The sequence below is a fragment of the Canis lupus genome, chromosome 8, assembly GCF_011100685.1.
Source record: "Canis lupus familiaris isolate Mischka breed German Shepherd chromosome 8, alternate assembly UU_Cfam_GSD_1.0, whole genome shotgun sequence".
NCBI classification, from domain to species: domain Eukaryota; kingdom Metazoa; phylum Chordata; class Mammalia; order Carnivora; family Canidae; genus Canis; species Canis lupus.
Window position 1 is genome coordinate 43325993 of NC_049229.1, and position 16992 is coordinate 43342984.

General features: G+C 38.1%; 1 protein-coding gene across 2 annotated transcripts in view; it reads left to right on the forward strand.

Moving 5' to 3' along the window:
* The window catches only part of EXD2 (exonuclease 3'-5' domain containing 2), a 55437-nt gene that overhangs the window by 19587 nt on the left and 18858 nt on the right, over positions 1–16992 (forward strand). For both annotated transcript variants that reach the window (XM_038545058.1, XM_038545059.1), the window contains 2 exons: positions 8313–8569; positions 12734–12860. In XM_038545058.1, the coding sequence (XP_038400986.1) occupies positions 8313–8569; positions 12734–12860 (384 nt within the window). The remainder of the gene's footprint in view (positions 1–8312; positions 8570–12733; positions 12861–16992) is intronic.

Below are 16992 nucleotides of genomic sequence, written 5' to 3' on the forward strand. Positions count from 1 at the left end.
TTTTTTTTTACCGATTTATAGGAGTTCTTTATATATTCTGGGTATGAATCCTTTGTGAGTTAAATGTTAGTACAACTAGGACAACCTAGTACAACTAGGTTTACCTTGAAAAGGTAAACATTTCCTCACTGCTCAGCCATGCCACTTCACCACAAAAACAAGTGTCTGTATAAGAGTAGATCTGTTTCTGGGCTCTCTAGTGATCTATTTTTCTATTCTTGCACCTATCATCACAAAATATCTTAGTGTTGTTTTATCTTGACTCCCGATATCTGGGACAGCAAGACTTGCCATCTTATTCTTTTTCCAGAATATCTTAGTCTTGGTCCTTGACATTTTCTTATTTATTTTTGCTTTTCAGGTTCTACAAAAAATATTTTGATATATTTTTTTAAGATTTTGTTTATTTATTCATGAGAGACACAGAGAGAGAGAAGCAGAGACACAGGCAGAGAGAGAAGCAGGCTCCATGCTGGGAGCTTGGTGTGGGACTCGATCCTGGGACTCCAGGATCACACTGCGGGCTAAAGGCAGGCGCCCAACAGCTGAGCCACTCAGGCGTCCCCAACTTTTGATATTTTGATTGAAATTGTATTGCATCAATACATCAATTTGTGGGGAATTAACTTCTTATAATATTGAGTTTTCTAGTCTAAATATTTATATAGATCTTTAATTTCTCCTAAAAATCTATTTATAGTTTTCTATGATTTAAAAAATTGTTATACATGAAATCTTAAAAAATTTTTGTGTTTCTGGTATAAAGAAATGCAGTTGATTTTTATATGTTTCTCTTATATTAAGGAACTTTACTAACCTCATTAATTCAAATACTTGTAGGTTTTTTGAGTTTCTGTGTACATGTACACTATTACATCATTTGAGAAATGACAGTTTTATTTATTTACAGTCCTTACACTTTTTGTTTCTTTTCCTATCTTACCATAGTGACTAGGATCACAGTGTAGTGCTTAGTAGAAGTGATAATAGTAGGCATCCTTGGCTCATTCCCTATCTCAAAATGATAGCTTTCAACATTTTCATATTGAGTACGATATCTGCCATAGGTTTGTTTGCAGATCCCTTTACCAGATTAAGTACATTAAATTCTATTCTTGATTTGTTAAGAGGGTTTTTTTTTTGTTGTTTATGAATAGTTGTTGAATTTTACCAAGGCTTTTTCTGTGTTTTCTTTCTTTCTTTTTTCTCTGCGTTTTTTTAAAATTATTTTTAAAACATTTTTTTTGAGGTGGGAGAGGGGCAGAGGGAGAGAGAGAGAAAGCATCTCAAACAGGCACCTGGCTCAGTGCAGAGCCTGATGGGAGGCTCACTCTTACTACCATGAGATCATGACCTGAGCTGAAATCAAGAGTCTGACACTTAACCAACTGAGCCACCCTAGCGCCCTTTTTCTGTATTTCTTGAGATGACTATGTGTTTTTTTTTTCTTTTTTTTTTTTAAGATTTTATTTATTCATGAGAGATGCAGAGAGAGAGGCATAGACATAAGAGGCTCTCTTAAGGGAGCCCAATACAGGACTTGATCCTGGGACTGCGGGATCATGCCCTGAGCCAAAGGCAGATGCTCAACCACTGAGCCACCCAGGCGTCCCTGTAGTTTTTCTTCTTTATTCTGTGGTGGTAGTGAAATACATTGATTTTTTAATTTCTGGAGTAAATTCAACTTGGTCATGATGTCTTATTCTTTTTATACGTCACTGAATTCATTTTGCTAATGCTTTTTACAGAATTTTTTAAAAACTATGTTCATGAGTGATACTGGTTTATAATTTTCTTTTCTAGAAATGACCCTGTCCAATTTTGATAAAAAGTCATGCTGGTCTCATACAACAGGTTAAGGCTTTCCTTATTTTTGCATTCTCTGGAAGAGTTTGTATAAGATTGCCATTCTTCTTTTCTTAAATACTTGATTAGAATCTACTGGTAAAGTCATCTGGAGTATTTTTTTTTTTTTAGGGTAGTGTTTGAATTATGGATATAATTTCTTTAATAGTTTTGGAGCTATTCAAATTCCATATTTCTTCAGGCCTTTTAAAAAATTGTTTAGTTATAAGTAGATAATCTCTATACCCAGTGTGGAGCTCAAATTCCTGACCCCAATGGGGATCCCTGGGTGGCTCAGCGGTTTAGCGCCTGCCTTCATGCCCAAGGCGTGATCCTGGAGTCCCAGGATCGAGTCTCACATTGGGCTCCCTGCATGGATCCTGCTTCTCTCTCTCTGCCTGTGTCTCTGCCTCTCTCTCTCTCTCTCTCTCTCTCATAAATTAAGAAATAAAATCTTAAAAAAATTCCTGACCCCAAGATCAAGAGTGGCATGCTCTTCCAGCTGAGCCAGCCAGGCGCCCCATCTTCATGTCTATTTTGAGAAGTTATATTTTTTATCTAAAGCTGCTTTCAAATTTTTAAATTATGGGCATAGGGCAGCCCGGGTGGCTCAGCGGTTTAGCGCCACTTCAGCCCAGGGAGACCAGGGAGACCTGGAGACCTGGGATCGAGTTCCACGTCAGGCTCCCTGCATGGAGCCTGCTTCTCCCTCTGCCTCTCTTCTCTCTTCTCTGTGTATTCTCATGAATAAATAAATAAAATCTTAAAAAAAAAATTCTGCGCATAAACTTGTTTATAATATCTTCAGACAGGTTTTCCCCCATTCTGAAGGGTATGTAGGGATGGCTCTCTTTTCATTCTTGACATCACTTATTTGTGCTTCTCTTTTTTTTCTTGATCACTCCTTCTATGCACCTATCAATTTTATTAGTCTTTTCAAAGAAGGAACTTCACACTTTGTTGATCTTCCTTATTATGTTTGTGTTCTGTTCATTGATTTCTGCTCTCTCTCTCTCTCTTTTTTCTGCTCACTTGGGTATAAGTTTCTGTTCTCCACTTATTCTTCAAACTACTTTAATCTGACTTCCTACTATATCATGTCACTGAAACTGATCAAGTTGATAGCTTTCTTGTTTTTTTTTAATATATTTTTTAAAGATTTTATTTATGTATTCATTGAGACACAGAGAGAGAGAGAGAGGCAGAGACCAGGCAGAGGGAGAAGCAGGCTCCATACAGAGAGCCTGACGTGGGACTCGATCCAGTGTCTCCAGGATCACACCCTGGGCTGCAGGCGGCGCTAAACCGCTGCGCCACTGGGGCTGCCCGCTTTCTTGTTTTCTAATCCAGAAGACACTTGTTTGGACTCGTGTTATTCTAGCTCTCAAAAGCATCTGCATGGTTCCTACATAAGATATTCTTCTTGGTGTTCATGACTTCATACTCTCTTGTCTCCTAGCATACTGTTCTTTCCTCTTTTTCCTCTTCTGATTTCCCTTTTACCGTACATCTAAATACTGAAGTGACTCAAGTATGGTCTCTTCTGTATCTGCCCCAGGGACTGCAAACTCATGTGTCTGAAAGTTCCAGACAGGAAATGTAAATGAGTGATATGGAGTAATGGTTTGCATTTTTGAACGGAAGAGATATTCTTAAATTTCATAAAGAAATAGGCCTTTTCCTTAAACACAAGGTCTCTATGATCTTTATTTTCCTAGTTTTAATAGAGATATGGATCCTGAGAAATATTTCTTTCTATTAGAAGAATAGTGATGGGGTGCCTGGATGACTCAATCATTTAAGCATCTGACTTTGGCTCAGGTCATGATCTCTGGCAGGCAGGGTGGAGAGGAGGGTCCTGGGATCAAGCCCCCATGGGTGCACTTTCTCCCAAGTGTGTGCTCTCTCTCAAGTATGCATGCTAAGTAAATAAATAAAAATCTTAAAAAAAAAAGCAGTATATAAACACTGGTAAATGGAAAATGATAGTTGGCTTCAGTGTTGAGAAGACATTATGGTAAAGTAAAGAATTCATGCCTTATGTAAATGAGGAAGCTGCTATACAGATTAAGCCAAGTGTTCCTGGATTGTCCAATTCTTTAAAGAGAAACTTTGAATATAGATTTATTTTAAAAATGTGAGCTTTACTAATTTTTAAATTTTGGTGCAAGTTTTTAAATATGTGGAGACCAAAATAATAATAATATTAAACATGTCTGTGGATCAGCAGATGCATCCATGGAACACCAATTTATGTCCTCTAATCTACATTCTTCTCTTAAGTGATCTCATCTATTTTATAGCTTTCATATGCTGATGACTCTCAAAATCAGAACTCCAGGCTTTTATATCCACCTACTTGACCTCTTCCCTTCAATGTCTAATAGTCATCTCAAACCTAACATGTTCCTAACAGATTTCTTGAGTTTTTCTCTTTAAATCTGTATTATCCTTAGTCTTCTCTACCTTTAAGATGAAAATCAGGGAGACATCCTCTCCCCTAAGGGCTGACCAAAAGAAATGATGAGATTGAGAGTCAGATACAAACAAAGTTATGGTATGCAGAGTTTCTTCAATGGCAAAATATATAGAAATTCAGGGAAGTGGTTACAGAAACAGGAAATAACACAGCATGCTACCAGATAGAGACAGAGGTATGGGTTTCCAAACCCCCCTGAATTACTCATGTTAATGTACAATTTATGCATAAATCACTTGTACAAAATAAGGTTTCTGCCATGTTTTAGAAGCTAAAATATGCCTTTCTCTTGGGAACGTGGAGATGAAGATGTTAAATTTCTTTCTGGCCCTTGCCTCCTGCCTGATTTTTTTCTAGAGTCTCTGGCTACAGATGTCCTTGCTTAACAGGGGCAAATAATTGGTGCAACAAAGACTGAATAAAGTGAAGGTCATTTTCTGGAAGGCCATTGTTCTGCAGGCCCAGGCCTCAGGCCTACTGGAGGTCTACTCCCTTTTCCTTATTATTAACCCTTTTCTAGTAATACTACCTAATGCTGTATCCATCTACTTCTCTACATCTCTGCTTCCCCTACCCAAGCCTCAAGTGACTCTCATCTGGACCTTTGTAGTATCCTCCTGACTAGCCTCCCTGCTTGGATTCCTGTGCACCTACAGTCAGTCCCTCCCTCAATGGTAACCAAAGTGAACTTTTAAAAGTGAAAGTCAGATCATTTCAGTCTTCTGCTTAAAACCCTTTCATTGCTTTGAATAAAACAGAGATGGCTTAATTACTTATCTGTACTTAAGGATTTATATGCTCTGGCTTCTCAGCATCTCTGATTTGTCTCCTGTTCTCTTCCCATCTTATTTTTTTCATCCTCTTATTATTACTTGCCAGCCTCATTAAGCCTTTATTCTGTTACTTGAAAAGGACAAGCTCATTCGTGTCTCAAAGCCATAGTCTAAATTTAACTGATACATAAACTCTACAGACTAAGGACGCTCATTAGTTAATCTGTTTAAGCCCAGAAGATTGTCCCAAATCATTCTTTACTCTCTGCTGCCATCATGGGGTCATTTAAAGAATTGTGGGCTTTTCCAGAAAGTTTTATCAGCTCTAGACTTCTAAAAATCATGAAGCCAAAATGGATTATCCAGTGGCCCTCAGAAAGGAGACTCCCTAAACCAGTGCTCTCTAAGTGAATTACTGAATATAGAAAAGTGTTGGAAATTTTGTGTATAATTCTTTTTTTTTTTAAGATTTTTATTTATTGGGATCCCTGGGTGGCGCAGCGGTATAGCGCGCCTGCCTTTGGCCCAGGGCGCGATCCTGGAGACCCGGGATCGAATCCCACGTCGGGCTCCCGGTGCATGGAGCCTGCTTCTCCCTCTGCCTGTGTCTCTGCCTCTCTCTCTCTCTCTCTCTCTCTCTGTGACTATCATAAATAAATAAATTAATTAATTAAAAAAAAGATTTTTATTTATTTATTTGACACAGAGAGAGAGAGAGTACAAGCAAGGGGAGCAGCAGGCAGAGGGAGAGGAGGGAGCAGGGAGCCTGACGCAGGGCTTTGTCTATAATTCTTGCTGGCACATTCATTAAAAGTTTTTAGTTTTGTGTATATCTAATGTCTCTAGCAGGGCAGCCCCGGTGGCTCAGTGGTTTAGTGCCGCCTTCGGCCCAGGGCGTGATCCTAGAGACCCAGGATCGAGTCCCACATTGGGCTCCCTGCATAGAGCCTGCTTCTCCCTCTGCCTGTGCCTCTGCCTCCCTCCCTCTCTCTCTCTGTGTGTGTCTTTCATGGTTAAATAAATAAAATCTTAAAATAATGTCTCTAACATGTTAGTATAATACCACATGTTTATAATGTATAGATACATATTTATATATGTCATGTGTTTTCCAAACATTTTTATGAGTTGACTAATTTTTTAAAAAATCATGGGGCACCTGGGTAGCTCAGTTGATTAAGTGTTCAACTCTTGATTGTGGCTCAGGTCATGATCTCAGGGTGGTGAAATCCAGCCCCCTGTTGGGCTCCATGCAGGGAAGGAATCTGCTTCTCTTTCTCCCTTTCCCTCTGCCCCTTGTCTCCTGCCCCTCCCTCAAATAAATAAGTACATCTTTATTTATTTTTTTAAATACATCTTAAAAAAAAAAAGAACAGGAACCAGTAAGTCAAGTTTCTTGTAGGTCTTTTTTTTTTTTAAACTGAGAATCTCTCTTTTTTTTTTTTAAGATTTTATTTATTTATTCATAGACAGAGAGAGAGAGGCAGAAACACAGGCAGAGGGAGAAGCAGGCTCCATGCAGGGAGCCCGACATGGGACTCAATTCCGCGTCTCCAGGATCACACCCCGGGCTGCAGGCGGCGCCAAACCGCTGCGCCACCAGGGCTGCCCCTCTTGTAGGTCTTTTTTGACCTTGGTCAAGTGCTAAGAAACAAGACATATTAGAAATGAAACTGGCATGCTTTTATTTGAGAATCTGGAAATAGCCCTCATTGATAAAACATTACCTGAGAAGGGAAATCCTAAGCCTCTCATGAGTCAAACTGTGGTTTTACTTAGTGAAATAGAAGTCAAAGATGAGAGCCCTCTCAGTTTTGTTTCTTTCTTTTTTTTAATTTTTTTTTTTTTTTATCAGTTTTGTTTCTAACAGCAGCTCTGTGATCTTGACTATTTCCTCTGTGGTTTTGGTCACCTCAACGATGAAATAGCCTACCTCTGATTACTTGTAACTCTTTGTTTCAGCCAATCCTTTGGTATTTACCATGTCATTTCTGAGGATGTGAGCTTGTGTGTATTGTACTCTACCAATAAGGCTATAATCCCTAAGCCACGTTCCATCTCTTGCATAACTTTATATCCACAGTGGCACGTGGTGCAATGGCTGGAACAATGATAGAATGGTAGTGAGAAAACCGCATTGCCCAAAGCAGGGTTCCTCACTGTGAATATTTCAGGCAGATGATTCGTTGTTGTGAGCAGCTATCCTGTACATTGTAGAATGTTTAGCAGCAGTCTGGCCTCTGCCTGTTAGATACTTGAGCACCCCATCCCCCAACTTGTGACAACCAAAAATTTCTCCAGACATTGCCAGATGCCCCTGGGGTGGAGGAGGGGGTGCAAATGAATCTTGGTTGAGAACTGCCCTTCTAGATCAGGGAAATTGGGTTCTAGTCCTAACTTTGTCATTATCCCTCCATGTGTAGGCAAACAGCTTCACCTGTAGGTCCTAAATTTCTTCTCCCAAAAAATGAGTAGATTGGGATTTATTGGATGTTTAACCTGGGTTCTGTGGATAGCTTTAGGGGACCTTTCATTAATGTGAATTTTGCATGTAAATTTTTCTGAGAATAATATTTTAGCTTTCAGCATTTTTTCTCCAATTATATGTTACCTTAAAAAGATTAAAACCAGGTCAATTAATATATAAGGTTAATTTCATCTCTCAAGATACAAGGATCTTAGCTTATGTTCAATATACTTTTTTTTTCCCTCAGTGAACACCATTTGTGATCATAAAATGCTGAGAAAGCACTTTGTGCTATCAGAATATATTATATTGGCAGATACCACTTACTTATAGTACTGTATTTTCTACCTTTTTTCAAAAATTGGATCTTGAGACAGTAATGATAAGGTAAATGAGTCACATTCCTAGTGTGTGTGTTGGAGAGTCTGGATAATGAAAAGTATGTGTTTATCATTTGGCACTCTATTCCTTAGCCTTTTTTCACTTGCTTTTAAAACCAACACATCTCATGTGACTCAGCTAGCTCTCCTCTGTGTCACTACTTACGGCCATTCACATTTCAGGCCCATATTTGGGCCCTTTGTTTAGGCCCCATTGCATTTGTTTGCCATAGGCTCATCCTTCAATTTGAACCAAAATTTGGTCAGACGCTTCCTTTGGGAAATTAAAGATGTACCTCTTAGACTTTTTTGCCAGTTTCATGTTGTAGTTGGTGCATGAACCGTGACCCTGTTTTCCTCTGTTGCAGGTGAATTCGGAAGGCAGAGCCAGTCCTCTGTCACTCCTTCAAATGGCCTCCCCAAGTGGCTTCTGTGTCTTGGTTCGCTTGCCAAAGCTGATCTGTGGAGGAAAAACACTACCAAAAACGTTATTGGACATTTTGGCAGATGGCACTATTTTGAAAGTTGGAGTAGGGTGTTCAGAAGATGCCAGCAAGCTTCTGCAGGACTATGGTCTTGTGGTTAAGGGCTGCCTGGACCTCCGGTACCTAGCTGTGAGGCAGAGGTATGATTTGCCTGAATGCTGGGATTCCTGTAGCTGCAGGCCAAACATTTTAGCAAGATTTGTTGATTACCAAGGACAGTGATAAAGCATCTAAAATTTTTTAGAAGCCTAGAGGTTCTGAGATGCATATGAATATGTGAGAAAATATTTCAACTTCTGAGAAAACCTTAGTTACCTAGGATTGGTCTCTTAAGATGAAACATTGCTAAGGTGTCTCCGTAAGCTACAGGTTGCAAACTGATGGCACCATTGGCTAAATTAGGGCTTTACATTTTGGTCTTGCTTTCATTTTTTTTCTCCTGTATAATATTTTGGGGAATTTTTAGTTTAAATCCAGAAGATTTAATGTAAAAATCTGTATTTGGGGCTTTTGAAAAATCAGATGATTTGACTAAGCAAGGTCAGTGGTATGCAGATGGTAACAATTGCTGGAGAGAGGTTGGCCTCCTTAGATGCATATGCTCTGTTCAATTTGCCAGAATCCCTGCCTCTCCCATTGTAACCCCAACTCATCCTTATAAACATTTGAGTTTACAAATCCTGCTTTAGGCCAAAAATAGTGGTAGACTAATGTGTTACTAGAAGAAAGAGAGATTTCCCTTTTCCTCAGAATTCTATTCTTATGGAAATTCTATTCTAACTTGTTTTTCAGGGAGTGGCAATGACCTTTGGTGTGTGTGTGTGTGTGTGTGTGTACACACACTCCTTTTAATAATATGGAGTGAAGTAGCCTCTCCCCTGCCTCAAATGACAGTGACATTGAAAGTTCAGAGGATTTGATAAACTAATAAGAGAAAGCCTGATTAAAATTTCTTATCATTTAAAAAAAAGATTTTATGTATTTATTTGATGGAGAGACAGAGCACAAGCAGGGAGAAAGGCAGAGGGAAAGGGAAAAGCAGGCTCATTGCTGGCAGGGAGCCGGGTGTGGTACTCAATCCCAGGACCCTGGGATCATGACCTGAGCCAAAGATAGACACTCAACCAACTGAGCCACCCAGCACCCTCATTTTTCAGTATGAAATGAAATTTTATTTTAGCTTAGTAGTTTGGCTTATGTAAATAAAACCCTTGTAATCCAGTGTTATCAAGAAATACACTGGCATATTTACTGTAAAAACTTTAAATCTGTTAACGTATTTGGAGTGTCACAGCAACAGCCACCTTTCACCAGGCTTCCCTCCCTGGGCACTACCTCCCCAGAGGTGTCTGCTATTACTCTCTGCTGGTAAGAATTGACCCTGGAGTGGGCTGTGTGGTGGCTCAGTGCTGCCACTTACCAGCTGTGTGACCTCTGTCAGGTTACTGAGCCTCCCTATTCCTTACTTTCCTCATCTGCAGTAATAATTAGATTCCCGCCTCCCAGAATTAGTGAGAATTGCAAGAGTTAAACTGTGTGAAAAAGTTAGAAATAGTATTTCACACAGAGACATTGTGGTTACTGCTGTGTTCAGCTAATACTGTCATCATCATTGTCCTCATTGTCACTGCCTCCTTCAGAGCCATCATCTGATCAGTGTGTCCTTCCAGATCTCTTTGTGCAATTACAGTCCTCTCCATTAATAGATAGAAATTAGAGGTGTGCAGATTGTTTCACTAAGTGCAGAATGGCCATGCATCAAAATAAGGATTTGGCCAAAGCTGAATATTACCATGAACTTCTTTAGAAATAAGAATTAAGTATTTATCAGGCCTTTCAGTTTTTAATGAGATTTAAATTTTTTTCTTTAATTATTTTATTGTTGAACACTTAAGTAGTAAAATTTAACATTTTTGACATAGTTTAAGAAATTTGACATTAGAGTACAAGGATTATACTTTGTACTATTAGCTATAGGTTGCTCCTGATGTTTGCCGTAAGTTACTTTCAATTGATGTTGGGAAGAGCACATTTTTGGGGGTAATGCTCTCTTCTTTTCTTCTTACTCTTTATATTTTGTGTTATATGTTAACCAAAGATGATTTATTATAGAGATTGTTGTACATGACTTTGGAATCTTTCCTAGTGAAATTTTGAAATGGCAAAGATGGCATCTTATTTTTAATTAATCCTCAAGAAATGTGCAACCTTTCCAAATATGACATTTAAGAAAAGACTAACGACCTAAATGGAATTAAATAGCTTAAAAATTAAGTACTGTCCTTCAACAAGGGTAATGATTTCAAGAATTATGGACTATCCATGCTTGAAAAATTACACAGCTATTAAAAAGAATGAAAGAAGTACATTTATACTTATTATCATGGATGGAAGTCTCTGCTATATTAAGTAATAAAGCAAGTTGCAGAGCAAGATACAAAACAAGTACCCAAAATTGATATCTCCTTCTCCACTTAGCCATCTCTTTGTCTGTTAGTGCATAGAAAAGGTCTGGAGGGATCACAGTGTATTGTTAGGAGTCATTCCTGAGGAGTGGAAGTACAGGGCGATAGGCTGTTACTTTTCACCTGTGATACTTTCCTGTTGTCTAAATTTTTAATAATCATTCATTACTTTTATAATTTCCAACAAAATAAAAGAGAGTTTCATGTCTCCCAAAGCCTTGACTTTCACTAATTGAACCAAGACATTATGCATTTTTCCCTAAGTATGTCTGGACTTGTTTTTACTTTTTAGTCAGTGCTACCTTTTGGGGGTAATGAAATCCATCAATTACTGCTGGGTTTTGTAGGGAAAGACTTCCTTTTCTTCATCATTATAATGATTTCATTTCCTACAGTACCTGAGGGAGTCCTGCATGCAGTAACCCTGATGTGAACCCTCACCTTCCAGCTTCCTGCTTTAAAACTTCCAGTCTCTCACTTGGTAGCCAGGAAGTTAGCTCCACTTGTGTACACCAATGTGTTCTTAATTTTCACATTTATTTCTTGTTTGGAATCTCCAAACCTTGGACAAAATTAATTTTTTCCACCACTCTGCAGCTCTTTTCATCAGAAAGCGTTTAAAGGACAAAAAGGTTGTTTGGGGTTTTTTGTACCTTCACTTGCTCAACAAAAATACCATTATCATTTTTACAAATTTGAAAAGTAATTGCATGAATACTGGCCAATGCAAATATAGAAACATATAAAGATAGATAATCATCACAAATCCCATAACCAGAAATAATATCATTAACATATGTTTGATATCTTTCTAGTTATCTCTGTGTTTTGTCTCTCTCATACCTAGAATCACACACATACCTCTGGAATGTGGTATATATATTAACATAAATGTTTTCTCTCACAGTCTCTTTTTACTTAACTAATATGTCATGGACATCTTTTCACCTCAATATAGATCCACATCCTTGTTTTCTTTAAATATTTATGTATTTTAGAGAGAGAAAGAGCACCCATGCGAATGGGGGGCAGAGGGAGAGAATTGTCAAGTGGACTCCTCACTGAGCATGGAGCCCAGCAGGGCAATGATGTGAGGCTCAATCCCAGGACCCTGAGATCATGATCTGAGCCAAAACCAAGAGTCAGATGCTTAACCAGCTGAGCCACACAGGCTCCCCATCCATATCCTCATTTTGAATAGCTGTGTGGAATTTAATTGCATAGACGCTTAACCAGCCTTTTGTTGATGGGCATTTAGGTTGTTTCCAATTCTTTACTACTGTAAATGGTGCTGCAATGAAGACCATTTTATGTACATTTGTCCTTAGGATAAATTCCTAGAAGTGGAATTCTTGAGTCAGAGAATTTTCATATTCAAAGTTTTGATAGCTCTTTATTGTTAAAACTAGTTTCTGTAAAGCTTGTAAAAATAGGTCATAAATTTTATTTTATTTTTTTTAAAGATTTTATTTATTTATTCATGAGAGACACACAGAGAGAGGCAGGCTCCCTATGAGGAGCCTGATATAGGACTCAATCCCAGGATCCTGAGGTCATCACCTGAGCCAAAGGCAGACACTCAGCCAAAGAGCTACCCAGGTGCCCAACAGTTCACAAATTTTAGGTTAGAGGTCTGATTCTGCATGCTCCACCAGTAGTAGATATAGATATTTTTTTAATCTTTGCAATCTGATAGATAAATTATTTATAATTTTTATTTTGTTTAATGTCTAGTGGGTTTGAGTGTCTGCCATCTGTGTATTGGCCATTTATGTCTTTTTTGATTTGCCTGTTCTTCTTTTGCCCATTTTTGATACATGGCTTACTTATTTCTTACAGAAACAATTTGCTCTGTAATGGGCTCAGCCTGAAATCCCTTGCCGAGACAGTTTTGAACTTTCCACTTGACAAGTCCCTTCTGCTTCGCTGCAGCAACTGGGATGCTGAAAATCTTACTGAGGACCAGGTACTTCTTACTAGTGTAGCTGAAGAATGGAAGAGGCATTGCTCATGAAATATAGTTGTAATTGTAATCTTCAAATAAAATTACTGGGTGGAAATACCTTAAAATAGACTCACTGAAGATAACTGGTCTATATTTTGTAAATAGTATTTTTTTAAAATTTTATTCATTCATGAGAGACACAAAGAGGCAGAGACAGAGGCAGAGGAAGAAGCAGGCTCCCTGTAGGGAGCCTGACGCGGGAAGATTCAATCCCAGGACCCTAGTATCACAACCTAAGGCAAAGGCAGACACTCAACCACTGAGCCACCCAGGTGCCCCTGTAAATAGTATTTAAATAACAGAGTAAGAGCTACTATTGTGTTTTATTTTTTTGAGCATTTACTATATGCGAGACTTTTCAGAAAACATAATTTTCTTATTACAAATATAAATGGATAATTGGAAAACCAAAGTGTTATAAAACTTATTATAAGAAACAGTTAATAGTTCCCTGTCTTCCTCCTACTCAGTGGCAACCAATTTCATTTCTTCCTGGTAATTACCATTATATTTTTAAATTACATGCATATATTACTCTTTCTTATTTTTCATATTATCTTTTGACTTCTTACAGTGGAAGACATGATTTAGTACTCTTGCAGTTCCTCTGTCCCCAGACAAATACTTATTCCCTTCCCTATCTCCTTAATATAGGTAAATCCTCATTTTTATCAGATTAATATCTACTTTATATTGATATTATTTATAGCTGAGCCACATAGTAAGCTGCAATTAGGTTTTTTTCTTATATAACTTTTTGTTTTCCTAGGAGTAATAATTTGTACTTTTGTTGCTTTGTTTTCTGTCTACCTATTAACTGTTTCAACCCTAGACTCTTTAATGGAACCCTATATCTTTTCTCAGCTGGTTCATGTCACATGAGGTGACATACTCCTTTTGTTTTCCCTTGGAGCTGTCCCTTCTAGACAGAGCCCTTTGTCATCTTGCTCCTTTCAGGAGCCCTGCTGCTCAGCTCTGACCCTGGAATTTGGATTTATCATAAGCCTAGCGAGTCCCTTCACCTTTCTTCTGGAGTAGATCCTCTGTCTTTCAAATTCCATGTCTTTTCCCTTTCTTGTCTTAGAGTACATTAAGAAAGGGAGCATAGGAAGTTAATTTATGATACCCTGCATGTCTGAAAAGATACTGGCTTCCCTTTCTATGAACTGATATTTTGGCTGAGTATAGCATTTTAGGGTGAAGATCATTTTCCTTCAGAACTTTGAAGGTGGTAATGTTCCCTATCTTAGAGCTTCCAGTATTGATACTGAGCATGTCACTTGTTTTTCTTTCTGAAGAATCTTCACTTTATTCTTAGTTCTTAAAATTCATGATGATAGGGCAGCCCAGGTGGCTCAGCAGTTTAGTGCCGCCTTCAGCACGGGGTGTGATCCTGGAGACCTCGGATCGAGTCCCATTTTGGGTTCCTTGCATGGAGCCTGCTTCTCCCTCTGCCTGTGTCTCTACCACTCATGCTCTCTCTCTGTCTCTCTGTCTCTCATGAATAAATAAATAAAATCTTAAAAAAAAATTCATGATTATATACATTAGTGTGGGCTATTTTTCATTGTAGTATTAGAAGCCAGTGTACTCTTTCAATCTAGAAGCTCATGCCTTTCAGTTTAGAAACTTCTCATAATATTTACTTGGAAATTTCCCTTCCGTTTCTAGAACTCATGTTATTTGGATATTGGACCCCCTTGGATTGATCCTCTGATTTCCTAGGAAAAATGTTTTATTTCTGATTTCTCTGTCTCTGTATTTTTTTGTTTTTGTTTTTTTAAAGGTTTTATTTATTCATGAGAGACAGAGAGGGGCAGAGACATAGGCAGAGGGAGAGAAGAAGGCTTATTGCAGGGAGCCACCACTGAGCAACCCAGGCATCCTTCTGTATTTTTTGTTTTATCTTCTGGGAAATTTCCTCAAGTTTATCTTCTAACATTGCTATTGAATTCCTAATGATTCCTATCATAATTTTAAGTGACAAGAGATTCTTCGTCTCCACTGACTATTCACTTTTAAGATAACTTTGTTCTTGTGTAACAGATACAATATCTTCTGTTGTCTTAGTGTATTAGATTTCTGAGGTTTTCTTCTTCCTATATTGTCTCATTTTTCTCTGAGTTCCTTATTTGAAATGTTTGATTTGGTCTTTGTCTTTCACATTAAAGATTTTTCTTCAAGGTTTAGATCCTTGGCTGTCCATTCATATTTAAAGACACATTAAAAAATTGATTAGGAGGGGATCCCTGGGTGGCGCAGCGGTTTAGCGCCTGCCTTTGGCCCAGGGCGCGATCCTGGAGACCCGGGATTGAATCCCACATCGGGCTCCCGGTGCATGGAGCCTGCTTCTCCCTCTGCCTATGTCTCTGCCTCTCTCTCTCTCTCTGTGTGACTATCATAAATAAATAAAAATTTAAAAAAAAAATTGATTAGGAAAAAAAAAGTTGATTAGGTCTATCAACTGATGAATGAAAAAATATGGCATAGCCTTACAATGGAATATTATTCAGCAATAAAAAAGGACACATGATACAACATGGATGAGTCTTGAAAACATTATGCTTAGTGAAAGAAGCCAGTTGCAAAAGAACACATCAGATTCTATTTTTGTGAAATGTTCAGAATATACCAATATATAGAGACAAGATAAGTTCATGGTTTCTTAGGGGCAGGAGAAGTAGAAGATGACTGTTAAAGCTATAAGGTTTCTTTTTGAGGTGATAGAAGTGTTTTAACATTGTGCTGATGGATTGCATAATTCTATAAGTTTACTAAAACTCCTCAATCTTGCACTATCTGTAAAAGACATGTTTGGAATGATTGGAGCCTTAAAAATAGAACCATATATTACTGTATTTTGTCACCATTAAAGTTCTTGGCTGTGGTAATGGTGAGGTTATGTAGAAGAATGTCCTTGTTCTTTAGAAGCACATGCTGACGCATTTAGAGATGAAGTATCATAATAGCTAGAACTTAATTTTGAAATATGTTCAGGCAAAAATAAAAAGTATGTGGTATCCATATTATAAAGAGATAAAGCAAATATTGACAATTATGGATGTGAGTTGGCATTATTATTCTTTTAACTTTTCTGTGGGTTTGAAAACTTTTAAAATAAAAAGTTGGGGAGGAGAAATTAATTGCTACCAAATTTGAAACCAAACTTGTAATCATTTTGTTCATTCTTTTTTTAAAAATTGTTTTAAGAGATTATTTATTTTCTTTCATAATTTTTTAAAATTTTTATTTATTTATGATAGTCACAGAGAGAGAGAGAGAGGCAGAGACACAGGCAGAGGGAGAAGCAGGCTCCCTGCACCGGGAGCCTGATGTGGGATTCGATCCCGGGTCTCCAGGATCGCGCCCTGGGCCAAAGGCAGGCGCCAAACTGCTGCGCCACCCAGGGATCCCTTTCATAATTTTTATAGCCAACATGGGGGTCAAACTCATGACCCCTAGATCAAGGGTTGTATGCTTATTGGCCATGTCTATGTCTTCCCCTGTGAAATTTCTGTTTGTGTCTTTTGCCCATTTCAGGATTGGATTGTTTGCTTATTTGCTGTTGAGTTTAAGAAGTTCTTTATAGATCTTGGATACTAGCCCTTTATCTGATGTGTCATTTGCAAATATCTTCTCCCATTCTGTTGGTTGTCTTTTAGTTTTGTTGACTGTTTCTTTTGCTGTGCAGAAGCTTTTTATCTTAAGTCCCAACAATTCATTTTTTGCTTTTGTTTCCCTTGCCTTCATGGATGTATCTTGCAAGAAATTGCTGTGGCCAAGTTCAAAAAGGCCTGTGTTCTCCTCTAGGATTTTGATGGATTCTTGTCTTACATTTAGATCTTTCATCCATTTGTCTTTGTGTATGGTGTAAGAGAATGGTCTAGTTTCATTCTTCTGCACGTGGCTGTCCAATTTTCCCCATACCACTTATTGAAGAGACTGTCCTTTTTCCAGTGGATAGTCTTTCCTGCTTTGTCAAATATTAGTTGACCATAGAGTTGAGGGCCCATTTCTGGGTTCTCTATTCTGTTCCATTGATCTATGTGTCTGTTTTTGTGCCAGTACCATACTGTCTTGGTGATCACAGCTT